Below are 19,371 nucleotides of genomic sequence, written 5' to 3'. Positions count from 1 at the left end.
ACTTGTAATCCAGATAAACCTGTTGGACTTTGACCTGGTGTTGTGAGACTTCTTGCAGTATTTATCACAGAAATGTTACAGTGCAGAAGGAGGCTATTGAGTCCATTCTGTCAGCACCAGCTCTCTGACTGAGCGCTTCACCCAGTGCCATTCTCCTGTCTTCTCCCCATAGCCCTTGTTTCTTTTCAAATAATCATCCAGTTCCCTCTTGAATGCCTCGATCGAATGTGTCTCCACCACACTGAATGCATGGGCTGGATGGCCTACTCCTGTAACTGTGTTTATTCCAAACTCAAACCACTCATAGAATCATACAGTGCTGAAGGAGGCCATTAGACCGAGCCTGCACAATCCCACCCAGACCCTATCTCCATAACCCTATGTATTAACACTTAGGTAGTCCTGACACTAAGGGCCAACTTAACATTGCGAATCAACCTATACCGCACATCTTTGGAGAGTGGGAAGAAACCGGAGCACTCGGAGGAAACCCATGCAGGCATGGGGAGAACGTGTAAATTCCACAGTGACAAATTCCAGAGGCTGGAATTGAACACGGGTCCCTGGTGCTGCGAGGCAGTGGTGCTAACCACTGCGCCACCGTGCCACCCAACCGCTATGTGGAGAAGTATTTTTGTTCATTGCTGTTGCTTCTTTTACCTTAAACTTGTCTTTTCTGATACTTAATCCTTCCACCAATGGGAACAGTTTTCCCCCCTTACATACTCTGTCCAGACCACTCATGAGTTTGAACGTGTCTGTCAAACCCCCTCTCAACCCTCGTTTCACTCGATGTCTCAACTCAACAACAAATGCTCTCGTTACTTATTTTGTTGCTGTTTTTGGGCGCGTGCTGTGTCCAGAATGGCTGACACATTTCCACATCAGTTCCTCCCCTTTGAAAGCTCTGTATTGGCTGTGAAGAGATTTGGGATGTCCCGAAGTCGCTATATAAATGCAAACCTTCACTTTCCTTTTGACTGTGATAGTTTCTGAAATTTCCTTTCTCCTTTCTCTTTCTGCTTTTACTTTTTAATCTTGATGAACTGTCCCGCTGTTTTGTACAGGACAAAGACAGAGAGAGTCAAATACACGTACAGCAGTGACTCTGAAAAGGATGAGGAATGGGTGTCCGCAAAAAAGAAAGGCAAGTTCTATGGCAAGGACCCAATTTATCCACTGTGTTTATTGATGTGGATTTTCAGGGCCCAACCTAGACTGGTCATATAACCAACATGAATAAAACAGATTATCTGGCTGTTTGATTTTACTGTACTGCTTGTAGTTTGGCATTTCTTAGATTTCAGAAGCGCTTAAGGGTTGTGAATCTGTGGAATTCCTTGTCCAGTGAAGCAGTGGAGGCTGCCTCACTGAATGTTTTTAAGGCAAGGATAGATAGATAGATTTTTGAACAGTAAAGGAATTAAGGGTTATGGTGAGCAGGCAGGTAAGTGGAGCTGAGTCCACAAAATGATCAGCCATGATCTTATTGAATGGCGGAGCAGGCTCGAGGGGCCAGATGGCCTACTCCTGCTCCTAGTTCTTATACTTTTGGGAAAAAAAATGCTTAATTGACTATGAAGTAATTTGCAATATTCTGAGGTTGTGAAAAATACTGGGCAAACTTTTCCCATCCCTCCCACTACAGGAATCATAACAGGCAGGACATGGACCGTGCAAAGGTCCGTTGACCTCAGGCGGGATTTTCCGGCCTTGGGGCGAGCGAGGCTGGAAAATCCCACCCTCTAAGTGTGACTATCTTTCTTTCTTTGTAAGTTGTGACATGGTTATCGTTCTTTGTTGCAGTGAAAACGCAGACGAAAAGTGCGATGGGTAAAAAAACAGAATGGAAACCCACAAATAGCGGGAGAAAAGGTGAACTATTTAAAAAAAAAATCTGTCTTTAAGGAAGCTGGCAGGAGTTCTCCGGCCATTCACGCTGGTGGGATTCTCCAGTCCCGCTGCAATCAACAGAGATTGGGCTGAGCGCCAAATTCTCCATCTTCGCTTGCAGCAGCGACGAGGCGTGAATAGCTGGAAAATTTCAGCCGACATTTTTCATGTAGGTGCTTGTGTCAAATCATAGAAACCCTACAGTGCACCGACTCTCCGACAGAGTATCTCACCCAGGGACACCCCCCGTCCCCGCCTATCCCTGTAACCCCCACGCATTAACCCGCTAATCCCCCCTCCCCACCCCCCCCCCCCCCAACCTACAGATCCTGGGACACTAACGGGCAATTTAGTACAGCCAGTCCACCAACTTGCACGTCTTTGGACTGTGGGAGGGAACTGGAGCACCCGGAGGAAACGCACACAGACACAGGGAGAACGTGCAAACTCCATGCTGACAGTGACCCAAGGTTGGAATTGAACCCGGGTCTCCGGAGTTTGGAGGCAGCAGTGCTAACCACATCCATAATCTGAAAGGTCTCAATGTAAATCCTAAGGGGGGGTTGGGGGGTGGTTTTCTGTGGTTTGGGAAGTTGTGAGGAGTATAAATCTGTTTTTGCTCTGAGGTTGGGGGCAGTTCTGTCCTCACCCTGAGAAGGCTGTGGTGGGCCACATTCTTGAACTAATGCACTAATATATGAAGGGTTCTTTAGGCAAACCAGAAACTGAATGCTGGAAGTGCACAGAATCTCATTGATTTTTTATTTTCTCTCAATTCTATTAGTGTCATTTATAAATTTGCTTTCATGGCTGTTTTGGGTGCTTTTGACTTTGTTCGAATAGATGATTTCGTTGTGAATTCAAACCCTGTTTTGTTGGAAGAATATCTGTGACGGGGGGGGGGTGAAATAAACTTGATCACCTTGTAATAGGCGTTGTTCGCATTCTTTTAAAAAATGAAATTTTTCTCTGATAGGCACTGCAGACAGCAAATCGCAGCCTAAATATGGTCTAATGGAGGATATTGATTTCGCAGCTGCCCTCGGCGGGTCAAGTTCCACATTGAAGACGATGAAGAAAGGTAATGCTACATCTGCACGGGTAACTGGAGTTTTTTATTTTCCTCCTTTTGTTGGCGATTCCTTAGAACCATAGAACGCTACAGTGCAGAAAGAGGCCCTTCGGCCCATCAAGTCTGCACCGAACACAATCCCATCCAGGCCCTACCCCCATATCCCTACATATCCCCACTAATCCCTCTAACCTACGCATCCCTGGACACTAAGGGGCAATTTCTTAGCATGGCCAATCAACCTAACCCGCACATCTTTGGACTGTGGGAGGAAACCCATGCAGACACGAGGAGAATGTGCAAACTCCACACAGACAGACATCTTTCTCACTGTCCCCCAGCTGACAGGGCTGAATGCCCTGTGGACCCTCTCGCCCGAGGGCACTGAATATCGTTGAGCTACAGTCCCGGACTCTCAACCAAGTGCCCACTGTGCAGGCAGTGAGGGATAATGGTTTTCCAACTCTGTCCAATCACTATATAGAACAGTGACTGCTTTTGTAATGTTCCTCTGCAATAAGTTTATAAATAATAAACATACCAGTGAGTGGACACCTGCTTTCTCCCCTCCTTCCCTTTAAGTTCCAAATTCATTGCACTGTGCCCTTTCCATGTTCAAATAGGAATACTGCAGTGAGTATGTGAATACTTTGCCGGGTGTTAAAGATGGAAAGGTGGTAGGACTGGAGGGTCTCAATGACATTATTGTTACTAGAGAGGCGGTGCTCGACAGACTGGAGGGACTGATTGTGGACAAGTCCCCAGGACCGGATGGAATGCATCCGACGGTTCTGAAGGAAATGGCGGAGGTGATAGTGGATGCCTTGGTGGTTATTTTCCAAACGTCGCTGGATTCCGGGGAAGTGCCGGAAGATCGGAAAACGGCTAATGTTACGCCGTTGTTTAAGAAGGGTGCCAGGCAAAAGGCAGGGAATTATAGGCCGGTTAGTTTAACATCTGTTGTAGGTAAAATGTTAGAATCCGTCATCAAGGAGGAAATAGCGAGGCATCTTGAGGGGAATTGCTTGATAGTGCAGGCGCAGCACGGTTTCGTTAAGGGGAAGTTGTGTCTGACAAATTTACTGGAGTTCTATGAGGATGTGTCTAGGGCGGTGGATAGAGGAGAGCCGGTGGATGTGGTCTTTCTTGATTTTCAGAAGGCGTTCGACAAGGTACCTCACAAGAGGTTATTGCAGAAGGTCAGGGGACATGGAGTTGGGGGTAGGGTGTTAGTGTGGACAGAGGATTGGTTGTCAAATAGGAGGCAGAGAGTGGGGGTCAATGGGTGTTATTCGGATTGGCGGATGGTGACTAGTGGAGTGCCCCGGGGTCAGTGCTGGGGCCTCAGCTATTTACCATTTATATAGATGATCTGGAGGAGGGAACCGAGTGTGTGGTGTCGAAATTTGCTGATGACACCAAGATTGGTGGAACGGCAAATTGCGTGGAGGGTGTGGAGAGTCTACAGAAGGATCTAGATAGGCTGGGCGAATGGGCCAGGAACTGGCAAATGGAATTTAATGTTGGCAAGTGCGAGGTGGTCCACTTTGGTAGGAATAATGGTAGGAAGGATTATTACTTAACGTGGCGAAAAACTGCAGCAGGTGACGGTGCAGAGGGACCTCGGGGTCCTTGTGCATGAGTCGCAAAAACCCAGCCAGCAGGTGGTCAGGAAGGCGAATGGGATGCTGGCCTTCATAGCAAGGGGGATTGAATATAAAAGTAGGGAGGTCTTGCTGCGGCTGTATAGGGCATTGGTGAGGCCGCAGCTGGAGTACTGTGTGCAGTTTTGGGCGCCGTACTTACGCAAGGATATTTTGGCCTTGGAGGGAGTGCAGAGGAGGTTTACTAGGCTGATGCCGGAGTTGAAGGGGTTGAGCTATGAGGAGAGGCTGAATAAATTAGGCTTGTACTCGTTAGAGTTTAGAAGAATGAGGGGAGGTCTCATTGAGACATATAAGATGATGAATGGGATGGATAGGATAGAGGTGGAGAGACTCTTCCCGCTCAGAAAGGACAGTAGGACTAGGGGGCACAGCCTCAAGATAAAAGGGGGGAGCGGTTTAGAACGGAGTTGAGGAGGAACTTCTTCACTCAGAGGGTGGTGAATCTCTGGAATTCTCCGCCCGTTGAAGTGGTGGAGGCTACCTCGCTAAATATTTTTAAGACGCGGGTTGATGGGTTTTTGATAAGAGAGGGGATTAAGGGTTATGGGGAGAGGGCGGGAATGTGGAACTGAGCCACGACAGATCAGCCATGATCTTATTGAATGGCGGGGCAGGCTCGAAGGGCCAGATGGCCTACTCCTGCTCCTATTTCTTATGTTCTTATGAGTAACTCGCCTCCTGACTCTTCAAAGCCTCTCCACCATCTACAAGGCACAAGTCAGGTGTGTGATGGAATACTCCTCAATTGCCTGGTTGGGTGCAGCTCTAACAATACTCAAGAAGCTTGAAACCATCCAGGATAAAGCAGCCCACTTAATTGGCACCACATCTACAAACATTCAATCCCTCTACCACTGACGCTCAGTAGCAGCGGTGTGTACTATCTACAGGATGCACTGCAGCAATTACCAAAGATCCTTCCAAGCTCACAATCACTCCCATCTAGAAGGACAAAGGCAGCAGATACATGGGAATACCACCACCTGCAAATTACCTTCCAAGCCACTCACCATCCTGACTTGGAAATATATCGCTGTTCCGTCATTGGCACTGGGTCAAAGTCCTAGAAATCGCTCCCTAACGGCATTGTGGGTCAACCCACAGCATGTGGACTGTGGCATTTCAAGAAAGCAGCTCACCACCACCACCTTCTCAAGGGTAACAAGGGATGGGCACTAAATGCTGGCCAGCCAGCGACACCCATGTCCCACGAATGAATTTTTAAAAAAATCAGAACGTGCTTTTAATTTCTTGGAACACCTGGAATATTGTGTGCAGTTTTGGTCTCCTTAACTGTAGAAGGATGTTCTGGCTGGACAGGGAGTGCACAGAGAAGGTTCACCAGGCTGATTCCTGAGATGGGGGATTAAATAGCTCAGGATTGTATTCGCTGGAGTTTAGAAGAATGAGGGGGGTCTCATAGACACCTATAAAATTCAAACAGAACTAGGTGGACAGAAGAAGGCTGTTCCCGATGGTGAGGTGTTTAGAACGAGAGGATATTAGGTAAACATTTTAAGACTGTGATGAGGACAAATTTCTTTACCCAGGTATTAGTGAGCCAATGGAATTCTCTAACGCAGAAACACAGTTGAAGCCAAAATATTGTATGTTTTCAAGAAGGAATTGGGGGTGAAGGGATCAAAGGATATGGGGAGAAGGCGGAATAGACTATTGGGTTGGATGATCAGCCATGATCATAATGAATGTTGGAGCAGGCTCAAAGGGCCAAATGGTCCCCTCTTGCCTCTTGTTTCTATGTTTCTTCTTTCCCAGGCCTCCCAGATTGTAGAACTGCATAAGCACCCAAGTTTGCCCTTTTTACTACATTTTACAAGCTTGTCACCAGTTCTTGTGGTGCAGTTCCTGCCTCTAAGTCAAAGGTTGCAGTTTGAATCCCATCCCAGGATTTGATAACCAAGGAAGGTATGTTTATAACGCAGCTTGAGTATCAACCTGGAAATCCTTCCAACATACCAGTGGCCGGCGGTAAGAGCAGGAGAGATTCCTGGTCAATCGTGTAACAGATCATTGCAGCCTCTCCCATCAATATCTGTAGCTCTAGACTACAACTTGCTGTGAAAGTGCATGTTGCCACAGCAACTCGGATTCCCTGAGTAAGCTGTACCACCACCACAAGGTTGTTATCATCTCTTGTAAAGTGGAACCATACAGCGCAGGAAAAGGCCATTCAGCCCCACGTGCCTGTGCCAGCTATTCAGTTAGTCACAATGCATTCATACTTGTTGAAAGTTACTAATTGTATCTACGTCTGTGCACTGCAGGTGGGGTGTGCACCTCCACACTCCTGTTCTTTTGCTACCTAATTGGTTTCCTTGTTTTTGTTTGTCGATTTTTCAACCCAGTGGCATCTTGGTGCTAATGTTCTGGATAATGATAAGATTCTTTTCACAGAATAACAGAAGAAAAAAAAATAACAATTGCAATACCTTTAGTGCCTCTTAGATGGTGCTAGTGGAACATGTACTAATGCCATATTCCAGTATTTCACAAACGCTTGCAGAGTTCTCCTCCAGGGGGAGGCAGCGGCCTATCATCTGTTAATGCAGAAACTCAGCTAATGTTCCAGGGACCAGGGTTCGAATCCCACCACACCAGATGGTAGAATTTGAATTCAATAAAAAATATCTGGAATTGAGAATTTGCTGATGACCATGAAACCATTGTTAGAAAAACCCATCTGATTCACTAATGTCCTTCAGGGAAGGAAATCTTCCATCCTTATCTGGTCTGGCCAACGTGTGACTCCAAAGCCACAGCAATGTGGTTGACTTGCAGTTGCCCTCCGGCAAGTAGGGATGGGCAATAAATGCTGGCCTGCTCATGACCCACTAGTGAATTTTTTTTTACAGGAAGACATCTCCAAGTCCTTCAATTAAGGAGGATGAAACTGGATGTTGGGAGACAGGGTAGGATAGAATGGGACATTGAGGGTTGGGAGTTTGGGATCAATGGAATGAACGATGAGCGTTTTTTGGAAAGCGGAGACGGAGATGATAAAGTGGAAGGAACTGGGTGAGGGTGTAAGTGCTGTACTTTTACAATGAATACTTGCATCATCTGGGAATGGGAAGTGGTTGTTGCACAGAAATGTTGCTGGCTTTTTACTTATTTGGTTTAATTTACGTAGTGCCTTTATTAATGACATGTCCCAAGCTGCTTCCTAGCAGTTATTGGGCAAAGATTGACACTAAACTGCGTATGGAGGGGTTGGGAAATCTTGGTCAAAGAGGTAGGTTTTAAATATATTAAGAGCAGATAGGCTGGAGGAGAGAATTCCAGAGCTGTGGTGTAGGTCACTGAACTGGTAAACCACAAAACCTAGAGCAATGCTTTATGGTCCCAGGCGCAAATCCCACTGCAGTAGATGATAAATTGTTCGAGTTGGTTTTGCCCAGTTGGCTGGCTGGCTGGTTCATGATGCAGAGTGACACCAACAGCACAGGTTCAATTCCCATACCGGCTGAGATTACCTGTGAAGGCTCTGCCTTCGCAACCTTGCCGCTTGCCTGAGGTATGGTGACCCTCAGGGCCTGTGGTCAGGGTCTGCAACAATGCCAACTTTACCTTTGGGTTCCTTCTGTGGCCTAGTGGTGTAGGTCACTCAACTGGTAAGCCACAAACTTAGAGCAGTGCTCTGTGGTCCCACCACGGTAAGTGGTTAAAAAAATCGTCCTGTGGCAGGCTTGGGTGAGCTGAAAACTAATCCCCGCAAAGCGTCAATTATCTTGCAGTGTTAAGAACATAAGAACATAAGAAATAGGAGCAGGAGTAGGCCATCTGGCCCTTCGAGCCTGCCCCGCCATTCAATAAGATCATGGCTGATCTGTCGTGGCTCAGTTCCACTTTCCCGCCCTCTCCCCATAACCCTTAATCCCCTCTCTTATCAAAAACCCATCAACCCGCTTCTTAAAAATATTTAGCGAGGCAGCCTCCACCACTTCAACGGGCAGAGAATTCCAGAGATTCACCACCCTTTGAGTGAAGAAGTTCCTCCTCAACTCCGTTCTGAACCGCCCCCCCTTTATCTTGAGGCTGTGCCCCCTAGTCCTACTGTCTTTTTTGAGCGGGAAGAGTCTTTCCACCTCTATCCTATCCATCCCATTCATCATCTTATACGTCTCAATGAGATCTCCCCTCATTCTTCTAAACGTGTTTTTCCCTCGGTTAACTCAGAGGCTTAGACTATGGTGCTAAAAATGAAGAAGTCACAGGTTCGATCCCCGCACTAGCCGACAATGCTTGCACTTTTTTTCCAGACCCGCGCTGCTGGGTAGAAATGGCGATCAGTTACCCGATGGCAGTTGACTTGTGCCAAGGTCACCCCATAACGAAACCAGCCCAAGGCAGTGCCGTAGGGGAGGGCATCTAACCAAGCACATCCCCAAAATCGGTAACGGAATTTTCCTGTCCCGCCCACCCCGGTGGGACACGGACCACGCAAAGGTCCGTTGAACCTCAGGCGTGAATTTCCAGCCTTGGGGCGAGCGTGGCTGGAAAATCCCACCCCTAATCTGTGAAGTCTGCGGTCTTGCTTCCTGTCAAAGACGTGTAATGGAATTGTTGGAAGTCTCTAACGTAGAAACATAGATAGGAGCAGGAGGAGGCCATTTGGCCCTTCAAACCTGCTCCGCCATTCATCACGATCATGGCTGATCGTCCCAACTCAATAGCCTGATCCTGCTTTCTCCATAACCTTTGATCCCATTTGCTCCAATTTGATCCCATTTGCCCCTTAGAACAAACATGTGCCCAAATTCATCATAAAAAGAGTTGGCACAAATATTCCTGGAAAGATGAAGAGAGAATTCAGCAGTGTGCTGGCAGCAATGAGAAAGACAACTGCGGAGAATGATTAATCTGTACAAACCATTAATGTTATTTCAAAGATTAATGAGAAGCTCCAGAGCGTGCAATCGAGACACGAGGGTCAACAATTACACAGACCCAACAACTGAATTTATCTACATTATTAGACTTAAAATCTAGTTGGGTTGGTGTACGGAGTGGAGAAGGAGAGGGGATTCTCCCATCCCGCTGCGCTGCTTTTCTAGCGCAGAGGATCAGGAGACTCGAGCGATGGCAGATTTGTGCTACGCGTCCGGGCCCCTACATGTCTCCCAGCGCCTATTTCCAGCACCGTTAGCTCTGCGCCAGAAATTGGACATGTTTGTGGGTGGCTGCAGAGGGGGGAAGGTGTCGGTAGAGCAGGGTCGCGGGGCTGGTCAGCGATCGGGCTGGTCAGCAGTCAGGAAGCTGACGCACAGGCCGATCTCGGTGCTGACAGAACGACTCATGCGCAGTGGCCCACTCAGAGCTATGCTGCCGGCTTCTCCTGCAGGAATAGGCCCCGGCCGTAGATTTTTCGCATGATTTACGTTGAGGCACTCTGCAGTGCGCAGAGTGTGGGAGATTCTTTTTGAAACAACCGCTGACAAAACCAGCAAATTTACTCCTGTTTTTACGTGAGTTTGACACTTAGAATTTTTTTGGGAGAGTCCCATCTTGAAGTGGGTTTGTCAAAAGGCAAACTTAACTTGTTTCTCAATAAAATGAGCAATAGAAATTCAGCATTCAGGCAGCAGAGAGCGAGAGGGCTGACATTTCAGAACAATGGCTTTTCATCAGATGAGTTTGTATTTATTGCTAACTCTCCCTCTTATCTTCAGTCAGGCAAAACCTGTTTTCACGGCTGCATCTCTTTTCTCTGCTCCAACGGGAAGGTCATCGACTTCTAATCCGAGCCTTACTTACCATAGAATCGTAGAAAGCACAAAAGGAGGCCATTCGGCCCATCTTGTCCATGCCAGCCTGCGGACCTGGCATGGTGAATGGCAGAGTGGTTAGCACTGCTGCCAGGGACCCGGGTTCGATTCCCAATTTGGTTCAGTGTCTGTGTGGCGTTTGCACATTCTCCCCGTGTCTGCGTGGGTTTCCTTCGGATGCTCCGGTTTCCTCCCACAGTCCAAAGGTATGCACGTTAGGTGGATTGCCCATGCTAAATTGCCCCTTAGTGTCAGGGAGACTAGCTAGGGTAAACGCATGGGGTCATGGGGATAGGGTCTGGGTGGGATTGTGATCGGTGCAGACCTGATGGGCTGAATGGCCTCCTTCTGTTCTGTCGGATTCTTTGATCCTAGAATCTCAGGTGACCTTTCTAAACCCAACTTCCTGCACCCAACCCTTTCTCCACAGATGCTGCCTTACCTGCAAAATGTTTCTGGCATTTTCTGTTCATATTTCAGCACTCTGAGTATTTCGGTTTTTGTTTTGTTTCAGGTTGTACAAGTACACAGACCGGTGCTAATGCAGCATCTAACCCGAAGGCAAGATCCACCCTGATTGTGTGTCCTCTGTCAGTGCTCAGTAACTGGATTGTAAGTGCATTACGGTAGATTTGAGACTTCCCCCACCAAACTGAGCTGTATTCTTCATCAATATCCTCCTTTATCATAATGAGTCCTAAAGGTATGAGTCCAAAGCAGTTGAAATAACTTGAGATGTGACTCTGTCTTCCAGGATCAGTTTGAGCGGCACTTGTATCCTGATGTGAAATTGAATATGTATCTTTATTACGGATCAGAGAGAAATAAGGGAGCAGCTTTTCTTGCTCAACAGGATGTCGTGTTGACTACCTACAATACGTTAACAGTTGATTATGGGGTAGGTGGTGAATGTTAAATTGGTGTAATATTGAAATCCATTACTGTCTTTCGAGACATACACGCGCTCTCTCTCTCTCTTTGTATCTACCTCTCTCTCTCTCTCTCTCTCTGTATCTGTATCTCTTTCTCTCTGTATCTGTATCTCTCTCTCTCTGTATCTGTATCTCTCTCTCTCTGTATCTGTATCTCTCTCTCTCTGTATCTGTATCTCTCTCTCTCTGTGTCTGTATCTCTCTCTCTCTGTGTCTGTATCTCTCTCTCTCTGTATCTGTATCTCTCTCTCTGTATCTGTATCTCTCTCTCTCTGTATCTGTATCTCTCTCTCTCTGTATCTGTATCTCTCTCTCTCTGTATCTGTATCTCTCTCTCTCTGTATCTGTATCTCTCTCTCTCTCTGTCTGTATCTCTCTCTCTCTGTGTCTGTATCTCTCTCTCTCTGTGTCTGTATCTCTCTCTCTCTGTATCTGTATCTCTCTCTCTCTGTATCTGTATCTCTCTGTATCTGTATCTCTCTCTCTCTGTATCTGTATCTCTCTCTCTGTATCTGTATCTCTCTCTCTGTATCTGTATCTCTCTCTCTCTGTATCTGTATCTCTCTCTCTCTGTATCTGTATCTCTCTCTCTCTGTATCTGTATCTCTCTCTCTCTGTATCTGTATCTCTCTCTCTCTGTATCTGTATCTCTCTCTCTCTGTATCTGTATCTCTCTCTCTCTCTGTATCTGTATCTCTCTCTCTCTCTGTATCTGTATCTCTCTCTCTCTGTATCTGTATCTCTCTCTCTCTGTATCTGTATCTCTCTCTCTCTGTATCTGTATCTCTCTCTCTCTCTGTATCTGTATCTCTCTCTCTCTGTATCTGTATCTCTCTCTCTCTGTATCTGTATCTCTCTCTCTGTATCTGTATCTGTATCTCTCTCTCTTTGTATCTCTCTCTCTCTGTATCTGTATCTGTATCTCTCTCTCTCTCTCTCTGTATCTGTAACTCTCTCTCCCTCTCTGTATCTGTCTCTCTCTCTCTGTATCTATCTCTCTCTCTCTGCATCTGTATCTCTCGCTCTCTGCATCTGAATCTCTCGCTCTCTGCACCTGTATCGCTCTCTGCACCTCTCTCTCTTACTGTGTCGGTCTATCTGTATCTCTCTCTCTCTCTATCTGATTTTCTCTCTCTCTCTGTCTCTCCTCCCTCTCTCTGTCTCTCCTCCCTCCAAGTTTGTTGTCAAAATATTTAACTGACAGTCACATGCACTTTTGCAATTGAGTTTCTTTTACTTTTCTGAAGGGTTTTTAAAAGTTGTACTGAAGTCTGAAGTACAGCCCAGGAACAGGCCGTCTGGCCCTCCAACCCCATGCCGATCATGATGCCCTAACTAAACCAAAATAAAATCCTTTCTGCCCTTACTCATCTCGTATCCCTCTATTCTCTCCCTATTCATGCACCTATCCAGCTGCCTCTTAAGTGTTGCCAATATGCCTGCTTCCACCATTTCCTTTAAAAATGGCAATCCTCGGCTGTCCATGTTGCTGGTGGGGTGGACCATTGGAGGTGTCTCGCCAGCGAAACGTCTTGGGAGCCGATCTTTGAAGGGTTTTTGTTTTTCAAAGTCTCGGACAATACAGGCAGAGAAAACCGCTGTTGGTATTGGCAGCATCAGCGCTGCTTTGCCCGCCCACCTTCGGCCTTTGGTGATTTTCAGGTAAAGACCCCCCTCGGTCAAAGAGGAAAATGGATTCCAAGCCGAAGGAGGAATGTTTGGGCCTGTAATCACTCTCCAAGCAATGGGCTCAACTTGGAGAGGCAGGAGGATTGAGGGATGAAGCCCTGGAGGGTAGGAGCCAGGCAGCAGAATGCACGCGTACTAAGTGCAGAGTGAAAGGGTCAGATCACTGGAGGCTGGAGTCAGTGAATTTGGTTCAGAGATTGACGGAAGGCTGTGGAAAAGTGGCACAGAGGGATAAGGCAGTAGCCAAATTGGAAGAGCATGCAAGTTTTATTTTGAAGTTTGAGACATTGAAGCAAAGGGCTTGGACTCAATACCCGTCAGTTATGATGGAGTGAGTGTGATTGGGATTGTAGGATACGATGCAGGCAGTTTTGGATGTGGATAAGCCAGCAGAGCAATGGAATAGTCATGTGCAGGTGAAATTAAAGTAAAAGTTTATTTACTAGTGTCGCAAGTAAGCTTATATCAAAACTGCAACGAGGTTACTGTGAAAATCCCCTATTCGCCACACTCCGGCGCCTGTTCGGGTACACTGAGGGAGAATTCAGCATGGCTAATGCACCTAACCCAGAATTCTTGGACTTTGGGAGAAAACCGGAGCACCCCCAGAAGAAACCCACGCAGACACGGGGAGAATCCAGGTACCTGGGTTCGATGGCCAACTTGGGTCACTCCCTGTGTGGAGTTTGCACATTCTCCCCATGTCTACGGTTTCCTCCGGATGCTCCAGTTTCCTCCCACAGTCCAAAATTATAAACTGCACTAAGTCAGGAACATTAAAGCATTATTTTACATTAATACACAGCCCAGTCATCTAGCTTAGCATTTCCTAATGCTATAGTTTCCTCGTACAGTCCACAGATGTGTGGGTTACGTTGATTGGCCATGCTAAATTGCCCCTTAGTGTCCTGGGATGCATAGGTTAGGGGGATTAGCGGGGTAAATATATGGGTTATGGGGATGGGGCCTGGGTGGGATTGTTGTTGGTGCAGACTCGACGGGCCGAATGGCCGTCTTCTGCACTGAAGAGATTCTTCTTCTATGAACGTGCAAACTCCACACAGACAGTGACCCAAGCTGAGAATTGAACTTGGGTCCCTGGTGCTGTGAGGTAGCCGTGCTAACCACTTCGGCTCTGCATATGACAGGTTAGGTGGGTTAATTGTCATGCAAGATCTTGGAGGAGGAAATTGGCAGATTTATTGTATAGAAAATGTGGAGTTATAAACTTGGCTTAGGGTCAAAGGGGCCACTTGCTGACAGTACTTTGGCTGACAGCTTAAACCTGTAGTTAATGATGAGCAGGAACTACTGCTGTTTTCCCTGCTTGCCCTCCACAGTTAACGGCACACCGGTTAAACGCGACACCGATCTCCCATCTCCCAGTTATCGAAAGGAATTTCCTGATATAATGGCAGGAAGCTGCAGAATCCGCAGTGCTGTTTCTGTGGAAGTTAGCACGGTAAAAGCAATGGGAAGTGAGCTAACTTAACTGAAGGTCAGGAACATGTTGATGATTCCCACAAGGGTTATGATGAGGAATAGGGCTGGATGCAGTATATCTATTGAATTAATAATGCAGGAGATTTGTAATCGAAGCAGCTCCCATTATGTTGTGCCCCTCTGCAGTCAGGTGAATCGGAATTACATGTTTGACCTGCTATACAATACGTTGCTTAAAGCCTTAAAGCAGCATTGCATGAGATAGCTAAATAAATAATTTGTGCATTTTTTGTGTGTGTCCATATCATGAGTTACGTTGCAACATTGATCACACTTTGAAGATTTTTTAAAGTTTTTATTTATTAGTGTCACAAGTAGGCTTACCTTAATGCTGCAATGGAGTTACTGTGAAAATTTCCTAGTTGCCGCACTCTGGCGCCTGTTCGGATACAAAGAGCAAAAAACAGTACAGCACAGGAACAGACCCTTCAGCCCACCAAGCTGCACTGATTATGCTGTCGGATCTAGACCAACTGTCTGTGTCCCTCCATTCCCCAGCGGCACAGTGGTTAGCACTACTGCCTCACAGTGCCAGGGTCCCGGGTTCAATACCCTGTCCGGGTGACTCAAGCTAGGAATCGATCCCGGGTTCCTGGTGCTGTGAGGCAGTGTTGCTAACCACTGTGCTGGCTGTGGGACATTCTGAAGTAATGAACCACAATGTATAAATGCAAGTCTTTCCTTAAGAAGAGCGACAATCTATTCCAAGTGTGAAGGACTGGTCACTTGATAGATTAATGATTTAGATGAGGGAACTAAATGTAATATCTCCACATTTGCAGATGATACAAAGCTAAGTGGGAGGGTGAGCTGTGGGGAGGATTCAGGGATGTTTCTGTGTGATTTGGACAAGTTGAGTGAATGAGCAAATGCGTGTCAGATGCAATATAATGTGGATAATTGAGAGGTTATCCACTTCTGTAGCAAAAACAGAAAGGCAGGTTATAACCTGAGTGGCTATGGATTGAGAGAGGGGAATGTGCAGTGAGACCTGGGTGTCCTCGTACACCAGTCACTGAAAGTAAGCGTGCGGCTGCTGCAAGCGAAAAAGAAGGCAAATAGTACACTGGCCTTCGTAGCAAGAGAATTCAAATACAGGAGCAGGGATGTCTTGCTGCAGTTATAAAGAGACTTGGTGAGATCACATTTGGAACTTTGTGTGCCGTTTTGGTCTACTTATCTGAGGAAGGATGTTCTTGCTTTGGAGGGAGGGCAGTGAAGGGTTACCAGACTGATTTCTGCGATGGCAGAACTGACGTATGAGGAGAAATAGGATTATATTCAGTGGAGTTCAGAAAAATCAGGGGGAATCTCATAGAAACCGATTGAATTCTAACAGGACTAGAAAGGTACATGCAGGAAAGATGTTCCTGATGGTTCTGGATTCTCCCACCAATGGTTTATCTGAGGATAAACATTTAGGACTGAGATGAGAAATTTCTTCACCCAGAAAATGGTAAGCCGGTGGAATTCACTACCACAAAAAGCAGTTGAAGCCAAAGCACTGTGAGGGGAATCCCCAAAAAGAATATTAAATCTGCCATGGCAGTGAAAACAGGAGATTTTCTCACCAGTTTTTTGGGCAAGTCCAAATCCAGTATCTTGTCCACTTCAATGCAAGAAGAATTGGGGTAAACCATTCTGTAGGGGAAGGGGCGGGGCTTAAATTGCCAGCAAGCCTGCTATAGTGGCAGAGGGTGCCATTGTGCATGTGCAAAGCTCATGCGTAGTGGCAACCAACAGAAACCTGACAGGTTTGAGAGAGAGAGAGAGACCTATCTGAGCCATGCAGCCAAATTCGACCCAGCTCCTCCCCTCCTTTGTTATCACGGGAGCCTGCAGCCGATCGCAAGTCACCTCACGCCCAGAGGTATTACTTAACCCCCCCCGACTGATGGCCTGCAGAGTAGCAGCTGGCCTCTCCTCCCTCACTAATCATCTGCATTGTGTGCAGCAGCCTGCCCTCCCCAATAAGACACACCCCTTCAGGCCCTACCCCCTTGGCACTGTCCATTGGGCAATGCCAAGGTGCCAGGCTGGCAGTGCCAGAGTGCCAGGCTGGCAGTACCATGCTGGCACTACCCAAGGGCCACTCCTGTTGTCCCCAGCCTCCCCAAGGGGCCTAAATGGCCTCCGGTTCTACTAGTAAAAAAGGTATTCTAAACAGTTTGCTTTGTTTGTATAGCACACAAGAGATAATAGTTTTCACTGTACACTAATACATGTGACAATAATGAAGCAAATCAAATCAAAAAATTAAAGAATATGGGGGAGTGGGGGCAGGAATAGGTTACTGAGTTGAACGGTCAGCCATGATCAGAATGAGTAGGCAGTTTCAGGGCCGAATGGCCTAATCCTGCTCCTATTCTCTGTGTTTCTATAACAGTGGGTACATTAAAAAGCACCAACACAAAATATTACATCAGGTCACATGATGCTAGGGGATGCAACTTAAAATTAGTTAAAAGTAAGTTTGAAATGGATACTTGAGGGAGTGATGAATGTTTGCAATAGTGTGTCACAGAAGATGCAGCCAGCATAATTAAGGACCCGACACACCCCGGGCATTCTCTCTTCTACCTTCTTCTGTCAGGGAAAAAGATACAAAAGTCTGAGGTCACGTACTAACCAAGTCAAGAACAGCTTCTTCCCTGCTACTGTCAGACTTTTGAGTGGACCTACCTCGCATTAAGTTGATCTTTCCCTGCACCCTAGCTATGACTGTAACACTACATTTTGCACTCTCTCGTTTCTTTCTCTATGAACGGTATAGCGCGCAAGCAACAATACTTAATACATATGACAATAATAAATTAAATCAAACCCAAATGTTGTCTAATGCAGGAAGTTATGGTACAGTTTGCAAGTGGGAGGCACTGGACTGGATTATTGTCATTGGTCGTCTTACATTAATTGTTACTAATTTGCCCTGACAGAGTGGCAGTGCCAGCCCGCTGCATAAAGTGCACTGGCTCCGTGTGGTATTGGATGAGGGACACACCATCCGGAACCCGAATGCCCAGCAGACGAAAGCAGCGCTCTCACTAACTGCTGACCGAAGATGGGTGTTAACAGGTAGGTGTGTGTTGTGTTGACCAGCTGATTGGTGTGACATCCACCCGGAAGAAAGATACTGGGTCGGATGATGTGGGAGAGATGGTGGTGAGGCTGAGGCTACCTGTGCTCGCTATGAGTCAAGTGTAAATCCAGCAGCAAGTTTTGCCCACTGCACGTGTACAATGCAGAGGTGAAGTTGCCATCTGAGATGCCGTGTGGCACTGCTAACTTGGTAAAAGAAAGAGGTTGAACTGCATAATTCTCTCTACTTTCCTAGTATCCGAACCCTAAGCTTGCCCATTGCAGTGTTAGTAAAATTTTAACAGTGTGGTCAATCTCCATTACTGCTAAACAACCCCTCTGACGCTGAAAATGGACTCAGATCATCAGATGTAGGAGCAGAATTAGACCATTCGGCCCATTGAGTCCAGTCCGCCATTCAATCCTGGCCGATATGTTTCTTAATCCCATTCTTTTGCCCTTTTCCCCATCACCTTTGAACTCTTACCAATCAGGAACCTATCAATGACCTGACCTCCACAGCCTTCTGTAGCAAGGAATTCCACAGATTCACCAGCCTCTGGCTGAAGAAATTCCTCCTCATCTTAGTTCTAAAAGGCTGTCCCTTTGCTCTGAGGCTGTGCCATTGGATCTGAGTCTCTCCTATTAATAGGAACATCCTCTCCATGTCCACTGTATCCAGGCCTTCCAGTATTCTGTAAGTTTCAATAAGACCCCCCCCATCCTTCTAAATCCCATCGAGTACAGACCCAGAATCCTCAAACGCTCTGCATACATCAAGATTTTCATTGCCGGGATCGTTCTTGTGAACGTCCTCTCCAAGGCTAGCACGTCCTTCCTTAGATACGGGGCCCAAAATTGCTCACAATATTCCAAATGTGGCCTTATAAAGCCTCAGCAATACATCCCTGCTTTGACTAGTGTGGCATCTCATTCCTTCAGATTCTAGTTATTTTAAAATGTTGATTTCTGGTGCGTTTTATCTACCAATTGAATCTTTCTTGCCCACTCTTCTTAAACCTGATTTGGCATTGAGTTAACTATTCTGAGCTGGCATTTCCTGGTTCAGCTTCTGCATGCCTCGTTATCAGCCTGGTTGGTTATTGGCAACGTAGATTGCTTGCCCTGTTTATCCCGGTGCCTGAACTCCCATTGAGGGCTCTGTGCTTTTTGCATAGACGACTGAAAGGAAGTTTTGTTTTTATTCGTTTGTGGAACGTTGGCTGTGCTGGCTGACCAGCATTCATTGCTCATCCCCAGCTGCCCTTAAACTGAGTGGTTTGCTCGACCATTTTAAGATATCAATTAGGTGTCAACCACATTGCTGTGGCTCTGGAGTCACATGTAGGCCAGGCTGCGTGAGTATGGTAGATTTCCTCCCCTAAAGGACATTAGTGAACCAGATGGGTTTTTACAACAATGGTTTCATGGTTATCAGTAGATTCTTAATTGCAGATATTTTTTAATTGAATTCACTTTCCACCGTGGTGGGATTCGAACCCGGGTCCCCCAGAACATTAGCTGGTTTTCTGGATTAATAGTCTAGTGATAATACCACTAGCCATTGCCTGTCCACTCGTTCTAAAGCAAAGGTTCATTTTAAAAAGTCAGGGCAGATTGCTGGCTGCAGAATTGGACCAAAATTTCTACACTGAGGTGAAAGTTGTCAATACTTGAAGTATCCAACAGGTTCACTCATGTCCTTTAGGGAAGGAAGTTGACCATTCTTAACCAGCCTGGCCTACGCAATG

The 19,371-nt window shown here is 46.5% G+C and overlaps 1 protein-coding gene and 1 pseudogene across 2 annotated transcripts in view; both read left to right on the top strand.

Annotated features, from left to right (window-relative positions):
• The window catches only part of hltf (helicase-like transcription factor), a 78,535-nt gene that overhangs the window by 33,802 nt on the left and 25,362 nt on the right, over positions 1–19,371 (top strand). For both annotated transcript variants that reach the window (XM_080185977.1, XM_080185976.1), the window contains exons 11-16: positions 1,068–1,147; positions 1,807–1,875; positions 2,870–2,974; positions 10,933–11,030; positions 11,173–11,316; positions 17,479–17,617. In XM_080185977.1, the coding sequence (XP_080042103.1) occupies positions 1,068–1,147; positions 1,807–1,875; positions 2,870–2,974; positions 10,933–11,030; positions 11,173–11,316; positions 17,479–17,617 (635 nt within the window). The remainder of the gene's footprint in view (positions 1–1,067; positions 1,148–1,806; positions 1,876–2,869; positions 2,975–10,932; positions 11,031–11,172; positions 11,317–17,478; positions 17,618–19,371) is intronic.
• Positions 8,933–9,512, top strand: LOC145341114 (large ribosomal subunit protein eL36-like; annotated as a pseudogene).

Source organism: Carcharhinus amblyrhynchos, chromosome 3 (genome assembly GCF_965287045.1).
Source record: "Carcharhinus amblyrhynchos chromosome 3, sCarAmb.v2.hapA, whole genome shotgun sequence".
Taxonomy (NCBI): Eukaryota; Metazoa; Chordata; class Chondrichthyes; order Carcharhiniformes; family Carcharhinidae; genus Carcharhinus; species Carcharhinus amblyrhynchos.
Note: the sequence above shows the minus strand (reverse complement) of the source record. Positions and strands in the feature narration are given on the sequence as shown.